Below are 9,178 nucleotides of genomic sequence, written 5' to 3' on the forward strand. Positions count from 1 at the left end.
GCTTAAAGTTTATACGAATAACAAACCACTCTACAGTTTTAATCGTCTGATCAGAGGTCGCCCGCTCTACCTCCATGTCAAAGCTGCAGCGCCTCAAATTCATTCCTGATTTTTTTTATTCTGATTTTCACCTTCACTATAAAATAATACTTTTCAGTATATTTATTCACAAAAATATGGATGCCTCCTTTTCTATAAACATTGTTTTTTTTTTTTTTACTGAATTCAATATTCATGAGATAAAGATCATCAGCATTAAACCTGAAGCCTGTACTGAGAGAGGAACTTTGACAACATGAGAAGACAATCCGGACCTCCAAAAATAAAGTCTCCTAAGATAAGATAAAATAAAATAGAATACATTAGACTGATGAAAGTATGTTGGATAAGTGGTAGAACATTTCAGGATGAGGAGACAAATCAAGATGACTCAATTCAAGACCCAAGAAGAATGAGACATGATTCTCTCACGAGTTTTTTTATTTATTTATTTTTTATTAATTTCTGTTTTCTTAAAGTGAAGATCGTTAATTTTTTATTGACTGACATATTTTTCTCATTTATTTCTTTTTTTTTCATTTATTTTTCTTCCTTTATTGTTGCTGTCTCCAAACACTCTCAATAAAGTTTATTTAAACGTGCGTCGTGACGTAATCGACAACAACAATGGCAGCCAGTGGTTCAACTGTAACAGTTCTGACTCCAAACGGGAGAAGGCAAGCGGTCAAAGTGACGCCAAACTCACCTTTGCTACAGGTAACGCGCGTGCGAGGAGCGCGTTCTATGTCTTTAGCTTATTTTGTCTGTCAGGGGCGCGCGAGCGCGCAGTTCTCCTGTGGGTTAGCTTGTTCGGCTAACTCCTGTTAGCCGGTGACCAAACATTTTCTGTACTAGTGGACTTCTCCTGTTCAGACACAACCTGCTAATGACGGGGGTCTTTAGACTAATAATAAAAATCACGTGACTAAAAATTAATTATGTCATGTAAATAAATGACAACGTCTGAAACTTAAACTTTAAATTTAAACATCCATCAGGTCTTTGGACTGCTCTCCCCATGTCTGCATAGGCTGCACCCTGGTGCACCTGACAATGAGAAGGTCCTGGTTCAAATCCCTCCTGAGTTCTTTCTGTGTGGAGTTTGCAGGTTCATGCATAGTTTTTCTCCAGCTTCTTCCCACAGTCCAAAAACATTCTTTGTAGGTTCACATGTGACTCTAAAGTGTCATTGAATGTGAGAGTGTGGTCCTGCGATAGACTGATGACCGGTCCAGGGTTAACCCTCCTCTGCTCAACAGTAGCTGGGATAGGCTCCAGCAGCAACCCTATCAAATTGTAATAAAGTCGGTTAGAAAATGTTCTTAAAGTCAGAACATCCAGCAAAGAAAGTGTTTGTCTTAAATCTGATTCCAAGAATTCTTAAACACCATTTTATGGTTTATGTTGTATTGTTTAAGTATTTGTTTATTGATCTAAAGTCAGGTGCAAACCTTCTGTCTGTACTAGTGAAAGGTTTAGCTTCTTCTCCCCAGTTTCCTACCTGTTCTCTGTGTGGTCTGCAGGTGCTGGAGGAGGTCTGTGGAAAAAATGGTTTCAACCCTGAAGAATATGGCCTGAAGTAAGTTTGTTTTTCATTAAAAATGTTAACAAAAGAGGCTGGATTTAATCCTTTACTTTGTGAAGTGGACCAACTTCCCCTTAATTTTCTGCACATGGAGGTTTACGGTCAAAGTGAAGATTCTGCTCTTGAATCCACATTATCTTTCAGTCTGAAACCTGAAAGTTGATGTGGACGCACAGATGTAATTTTGCTGCCACAGCACCTCTGTCTCGTCTCCTGAAATTCCTCTTAGTCAAAGATCAGAACAAGTTTTTTATAAAAGTGATTCAGGTGATTGTGATTCAAATTCTATCTGATGCGTCATTGTTCTCGAACTCTTCTGCTCCTGAAGGTTTCAGAGGACAGTGTTGGACCTGACGCTGCAGTGGAGGTTTGCCAACCTTCCCAACAATGCTAAACTGGAAATGGTGACAAGTTCTAGGAAACAAGCAGCAGCTGAAAGTCAGGTGAGCTCACACAGATCCACGACTCTGAATGATAACTCACGAGACAACGGGACCTGATGTTTGTGGTCCATGTCTTTAATCCATGATTGTGATGCGTGTCTGTGACACGTTCTTGTGTTTTCGTCAGGTGACTTTTATGCCTGATTGTGACACGGGTTTGTGGTCCGTGTCTGTGACGCGTTCTTGTGTTCTCGTCAGGTCCGGATCGCGCTCCAGATGGAAGACGGTTCTCGGCTGCAGGACTCCTTCTGCTGTGGGCAGAGTCTGTGGGAGCTCATCACCCACTTCCCCCCCATCAGGTGTGTTACATTTCACTAAATCCAGTTATGTTAGAATGACGAGTTAGATATGAATTCCCTGTTTCTCAGAAACATCAATAAAACTTCATCTTATTCTGCATTTATGGAAGTAAATCTTCATTTTGAAGGTGTAGATGTTTGTCAGGATGTGGATCAGAATCTGATCTGATTGATCTCAGTTTAATCATGAGGATAATTGGGAGGACAGCCACATTTTTGGGTTTGCTGTCCCTCCCTGAACAATGTGTGTAAACTTTGAAACCTGTCAACATCACCCACCGTCAATCAAAAAACATCCCCATAATACACAAATATGTGCTGTAACAAAATCAAAACACTTCATAAAAAATGTTCAAATGTTCTTTAAGGGCTTTTTGGGGTCAGAACAGACCCTCAGACTGCTGCTTTGATTCATATTATCCTGTTTTGTCCCTGGATGTGTTCAGGGAGTCCGACCTGTCCGGATCAGGATCTACCCCAGTTTGTGTTTACATGCGGGACGAGGTACGAGGCTCTCCGTCAGCCGAGACTCCACCCAAGAGTCGCTGTGGTTACAGCACAGCTGTTTGTGTGGCAGGTGAGCGGCGAGGAGGCGCTGAAGAAGACCTCCCTTAAATCTCTGGGTCTGACAGGAGGAAGTGCCATCATCAGGTACGCTGTGTGTCCTCAGCCACATTAGGTGTGGGAAGAGGAGCAGAGCTCAGGTGAGCTTTCACACCTGCTGAAAGAGGAGGAGCATCGGAGGAAACGGCTCTGGAGCAGGACTTATGTGAATGTTGTTCCAGCGTCAACGTTTTAACTTCTCTAAAGTTGATTTGTGGATCTCATTGTAGTTTCATTATAAACTGAAGCCAACTCTGCTTTATGTTCATTTGTTTTTATATTCTTTTTTATTTAAAATCTTTCATTGATTTCTTGCAGGTTTGGTTTAGTTTTTCTAAAACTTTGGTGATACATTTTCTGTAAGCGTTTCTGCGTAGAAAATTCTGCAGATCATGACATTTGAAACCTTCTTCCAGGTTTTTACTGAAGAAGGATAAAGATGAAGATGCTGCTGTGCCATTCACATCTGTTGCCACGGTAACCGAGCAGAGCCAAGTGTCTCTGTCTGATCCTGCTCCATCACCCTCGGAAGGTTCCACATCTGCCCCACCTGAAAGCTCCAGACCCGTCGACCCGCCAGAACCTCCTGCAAAGCCGACAAGCAGCACTTCAGCTCAACACAGGGACGCTCAGCCCCAACCCCCCCCCACCGCAATTCCCACACCTGCTCAGGAAGAGGAGCAAGCTGGACCGTCGGGATCGAACTCTCAGCCCTGCTCTTCTGTGGCTCCCTCAGCTCCTTTTGTTCCTTTTTCTGGAGGGGGTCAGCGGCTTGGGGGGGCAGGTGTGCACCCGCTGGCTTCCTCCGCCTCCCCGTCAGGTTTCCCTGCTGCGGTGGAATCACCTAAAGCCAAGAAGGCCAAAGGCAGCCACAGTTCAAGCACCAAGGTGAGCAGAACTGTCAAAACACCCAGAACCTGGGGGGATGGGGGTCTGAGGATAGGAGGGGGCGCAGAACGTTTACAGAAGGAACCGAGACACGGGTTCTGTTGGGCCAGAAATATTTAGTTCTTAAGGTACAAAAAGGAAGTTCAAGTTCGACAACACGGCTCACATGAATGCAGAATACACAACACAACGACAAAATCCGAAACATGACAACGAAAGCCACAACACAACAGAAGTGATTAACAGACTTTTTTTGTCGTCATGCTTTGGCTTTTGTTGTTGTGTTGTCTTTTGCTTTTCTGTGAGCTATGTCGGCCACCGTAGGTTTTACCATAAAATGAAACCTAATAGCTAGTAATTCCCTTTTACCAAGAGCTTTGTAAATAAGTAAATCCTCACTTGTTTTATTTTTAGGTTTTAAGTAAAATTATTCTGATTTAAAGGCGTATTTTCTAATTCAAGTCTCTTGAAGTCTTGAGGAAAGTAGACAGAGGTTCTAGATGTTAAGTTTTTATAGTCTCTGTGAAAGTTCTACGGCGACATGAATGCACACATGCAGCTCCAAAGGACTATTAGGCCCCACCCACCCTACTTCTGCACTACCCTCACTGCCGTTCATTGAAACAGAGCCGTGCAGCAGAACATCACTACATCTGCAGTCCTCTCAGAAGCTGAATGCAGAGTCAGAGAGTCCAAAGGAGAACGAGGAGGTTGGCTCTGAGCAGCTCTGTCCTCTTCATCATGCTCCGTGAGGATCTCCGGTTGGTGGAGAAGCTGTGTTGAAGATGATCTAAGCAGGAGAACATGGATGCTCATTTGAACAGGAGTCTCTGGTTTCCCTCCAGCTGATGACTCTTCTACATCTATTGTTGTTTGCTTGGAGAATGTGCTGGGGTTGTGTAACCTCACTTTTCACTCATTTAAATCTTAAACGCTCAAACTTGGACCTTCTCTTTCAGGGTAAAACTGCTGCTAACTTGAAGGACCAAGAGGAGGATCCTGAGTTTTTGGAGGTCAGTGTCGGCTTTCCCACATTCTCAGGTTTGGATTCAGTCATTTGCAGATCTGCCGTTTTGTCCTGATGTTCCTCAGTGGATGGAAACATGAATTCTTCAAGTTGCTCTTCTGTGTGTCTGCAGCCGGTGGACAGGGAGCCGCTCATCTACCACCTGGACTCCAGGCCCCATCAGGGTGAGGACCTGGGAGATCTGCCCGATGAGTTCTTCGAGGTGACGGTGGACGACGTGCGGAAACGCTTCGCCCAGCTGAAAAGTGAGAGGTGGGTTTGTTGAAATGAAAGGTGGAGAGAAGAGCTGCTTAGGCGTCTGCTCCGTTAAGACGACAGAGTGAAGACCACCACACAACCCTTCAGCCTGCAGGAGTGTTCACTTAGCCCCGCCTCTCTACCACATAGGGCCGGGGGCGTTAGACCACTCACTGGATGAACCGTGTTAATGTTTAAAGGAGTTTGTAATAACTCTAGTTTGTTTTCATCTCCCTCCTGCAGGAAACTGTTGGAAGAAGCTCCACTCATGACTAAATCTCTGAGAGAAGCACAGATGAAGGAAAAGATGGAGCGATATCCCAAAGTGAGTTTCTGCCACATGCTGACACCTGAAGCCTCGAGCTTCTGTCAAAACCTCTGCTTCTGCTTCCCCAGGTGGTCCTGAGGGTCCAGTTTCCAGACAGACATGTCCTGCAGGGCTTCTTCCGGCCTCTGGAGACAGGTGTGTGCTCATGCTCTGCGGGTGTTCATCTCACCTGCCTAACCTCCCATGCTCCCTGACCTCATTCCAGGAATTAGATGCAGCCGCACAAAAACCCCCTTGCAGTTCAAGACTGATTTTGTTTCTTGCGTCCTTTGTGCAGTCGGTGCTGTCAGACACTTCGTCAGGACTCACCTGGATGATGCTCAGCTCAGCTTCTACCTGTGTAAGTTTGTCTGAGTATCTACAACGTCTGCATCTCCCAAAAAACTTTTTTGTTCTGAGATGGGTTTCTGCTTTTTGGGTGAGACCAGCATCTTTTCCATATTTATTGGGTGTTATTTTGACTGAACTCATGAAACAGTAGATCAGCATCAACCAAACAAAGACCAAAACATGAAAGAATTCCTCTACAGCTTCTGCTGTCTTAAACTGAAAAGAAAAGTTTGTTTTTTGATAGAAACAATGAAGGATGAATGTTACATGTTAAATTTAAAGATCCATGAACCTGACCTGCTGTGTTTTAGCACTTTTATGTTACGACTGAGCGTTTAGCAGGACACCAAGTGCTGACGGATGCTACAGTTATCTATATGCATCTTTTAAGGAAGGTCTGATCCACATGTTGTTATGGTCTGAGTCTGGTCCTGGTCGATTGGTGGTGTAGTGTGAAGCTGCAGGACTGGCCACTTTTCTTTTTCCTTCTTTTTCTGTGTCTGATCAGCACTAATTTTAGGCAACACCGCCCCGAATGAGCAGTTGTTGGAACCGCAGTCATTTTCAAAACTGTTTTTTTCAGTCTTTACTTGTTTTCTGAGAGTGCTGTGTGTCAATCTGAAACTAGTCTGTTCAGCTTTTGAAGTTGCACTTAATCACAGTCTGGAGAAACTGAACAGTCAGCTGTTCTCTCCTGTCCAGACTGGAAACGGGTGAGTTAATGGATGACTCGTTCCCTGCTTCTAACTCCTGCTCTTCTTCTCTGTTTTAGTCGTGGCTCCTCCAAAAACGGTTCTGGATGACCCATCAGTCACTCTCTTCCAGGTCAGATCTTCCTCCTTATTTTTGACCCTCATTCACATATCGCTCTGTGACACTGTTCACGTGCCAATGCAATCAAGAGTGTTGGCTGGTCTGTCATATCTTTAGAGCTGCTTTACATTCCCACCATCGCAGCAAAGACTGCGCAGACATGCAGGACAGCTGCGCATAAAGATGAAACCACATGGAGCATATCAGTTCAAATTGGTGTGCAGATGTCCATGCATATCTCAAATTTGATTGAAATCCTTGATAAAAAGGTCTTACATTTTTACCCCTGTAGATGCCCTGTACGAGTGAGTGTGAAGGATCACTCCCACGCCTCATTTCTCTCTCTCCAACAGCCAGCTTGAGAACCTGACCTGAAGTGTTTGATGCAGAAAACCCTTCAGTGCATCTGTTACGTCCCCAATGGCAAACTGGCCCGGAGTCTAGGGGATATCTGTCAGAGGGGACATTAACATTAAAGATGGACACCAAACTAAAAGGAAACACAGTTTATTTAAATAAACGAAAGCCTGTGTCCTGAAATGAAGCAAAGAAAATAGTGGTTAAGGTTAAAAGAACAAACCAAAATGGAGTTGGGACCTTGGCCAAAAGAAAAAGAAGTCAGGGAGACTGCTGACCCAGCCATGACGACCGTCGGAGTCAGCAGCTCCCTGCTAAGGGCTGCCTAATAAAACTACCTGAAGAACAGAAATGAAACAAAGCCCGCAAATCAGAACTACCAAGGCCCAACCCCAAACTAACACAACAAAACCCAGCAATCTAAGATTGCTGAGGACAAAAGTAACCCAAACCACCACCCAGCCTGCTGCTCTGCTCCCTGCCTGGCTTGGTGTGGCCTCCTCTGTCTTAAATAGACACCATCTGCCAATCAAGGCAGATTGGCCACACCTGCCAGGTGAGCCGAAGGGAACTGGATGGGAAGGCAGCAGCAGGACGTAACAGCATCTGAATGTGAATCAGTTCTTCAAACTGAACTTTTTTCACTTTTTTCCCTGTAGAAGACGCAGTGTTTCATATTGTTTAAGATTTCATTTTCAAGGTCCAACAAAAACAAATCTGGATGACGGACAACTATGTGTTCTAGGGGTTTAGCAAGTCATTTTAACGATTCGACTCATAAACAGTTCATAGTAAATATTGGTACATTTTGAACAATCCCCCCCCTACCTTGTCTGCAGGCGGATCTGTTTCCTGGAGCGCTGCTGTACTTCGGCTCTGATGTCAAAACAGGTTTCTGCCTTTTTGCTTCATTCTTGTTTGCTTTAAACTGAAACAGCCTTCAGCCTCTGAGCTCAGAGTTTCTGTAAAATGACACATCTGTACACGTGTGTCCGTTCTTCTCTCCAGACTTTCACATTCGAAGAGAGCTGCTGGAAACCTCCGTCTCAGCCCTGCAGGCAGACCGGACTCTGACAAGGTACGAGCACTACAGACGAAGGCGCACATGCGTGTGTGCACGTGAGACCTTCCTTCAAATGATACACAAATGTACAAGACCAGAGACTGAACTGACATTTTTTTTTTTTTGGTTTAACTTTCACTTCTCTTCCCCACAAAAGTTTACATGACGTGAGGTTGTTAAAGGAACACACATTCACTTATTTTCTCCCTCATTCTTCTGCTTCTGCAGCTTCATCAGCAGCTCCTCAGCGCCCTCCTGCAGCTCCACGACTGGAGCTGATGATCCGGTTCTTCCCCCAGAACCTGCAACGTCTCCACAGAAACCAGAACCAACTTCACACGACCGGGCAGATAAACCTGCCAGAACCGACCCGGGAAAGGTGCCCAAGTGGCTCAAACTTCCAGGTCAATTGAACAAGTAAACCTCTAGTGTTGTCATGGAAACAAGTGTAAACGACCTTCAGTGTTAGTTGTGAGCACCCACTAGGCTGTGAGAGCAGAGTGACGGATCAGCTCCTTAAATAGCAAAAGTTACAAATATTTGTGTGTCAGAGAAGGGCCGTCAGATTCTGGAACTTGTTTTGCTCCATTTAAGTTTTTCTTTTCCATGAAAACAGTTTTCCTCTTTCACAAAGTGATGGAGATGTTGGTGTTTTGTCTGCAGGTAAGAAGTGAAGACTGAAGAGAGGATAAAAGACTCGCTGCTTCTCATCTGAAGACTTTCTGACCACAGTAGACCCCCACCCCCCACCCCAATGGAGGAACGTGCTTCTCTGAACTAAATACAATAAAGGTTTTTGTTTTAAAAGGTGTTTGTTTTTAGTTCAGCCTCCAGCATGTTTGTTTACTGTTTGAAAGAAGGCCTCACATGCACAAACATGAACTAATAAACGGGATTCAAACCAGGAACCTTCAAACACGCCTCTTCTCTTAGCTAAAGTGAATAGAATAGATGAAACTGGACTGAACACACCTGGTCCAGGTAATCAGCAGCAAAAGGTGCACAGAGGGCAGGAAGAGGGGCAGGGGGGAAGACCTCGAGGACCAGGATTGGGCATTCCTCATTTAGACTTTTCTGAAGGAAGTTTTGCAGAGCAGCGTTGCCTGAACGTGACAAAGATTAAGACCAGTCCTCAAGAAGAACTGCAGTATGGGAAATGTTGTCCT

The 9,178-nt window shown here is 44.6% G+C and overlaps 1 protein-coding gene across 1 annotated transcript; it reads left to right on the forward strand.

The window, feature by feature from the left end:
* The first annotated feature begins 277 nt into the window (after window positions 1–277).
* On the forward strand, window positions 278–8,928 carry aspscr1 (ASPSCR1 tether for SLC2A4, UBX domain containing). The gene is made up of 17 exons (XM_024259999.2): window positions 278–756; window positions 1,563–1,618; window positions 1,953–2,067; window positions 2,266–2,366; window positions 2,813–2,870; window positions 2,944–3,017; window positions 3,386–3,857; window positions 4,817–4,870; window positions 4,997–5,136; window positions 5,365–5,446; window positions 5,518–5,584; window positions 5,727–5,789; window positions 6,552–6,604; window positions 7,789–7,840; window positions 7,958–8,027; window positions 8,241–8,416; window positions 8,676–8,928. The coding sequence occupies exons 1-17, from the start codon at window positions 667–669 to the stop codon at window positions 8,684–8,686; spliced, it is 1,734 nt and encodes a 577-aa protein (XP_024115767.1). The 5' UTR covers window positions 278–666; the 3' UTR covers window positions 8,687–8,928.
* Window positions 8,929–9,178: the final 250 nt, after the last annotated feature.

Source organism: Oryzias melastigma, linkage group LG1 (assembly GCF_002922805.2).
Source record: "Oryzias melastigma strain HK-1 linkage group LG1, ASM292280v2, whole genome shotgun sequence".
NCBI lineage: Eukaryota > Metazoa > Chordata > Actinopteri > Beloniformes > Adrianichthyidae > Oryzias > Oryzias melastigma.

Excerpts from the sequence above, each read along its gene's own strand:
- aspscr1 (XM_024259999.2), top strand. The coding sequence starts at position 667 with ATGGCAGCCAGTGGTTCAACTGTAACAGTTCTGACTCCAAACGGGAGA. Across the intron at positions 757-1,562 it reads CAAACTCACCTTTGCTACAG|GTGCTGGAGGAGGTCTGTGG; the intron begins GTAACGCGCGTG and ends TGTGGTCTGCAG. Across the intron at positions 2,367-2,812 it reads ACCCACTTCCCCCCCATCAG|GGAGTCCGACCTGTCCGGAT; the intron begins GTGTGTTACATT and ends GGATGTGTTCAG.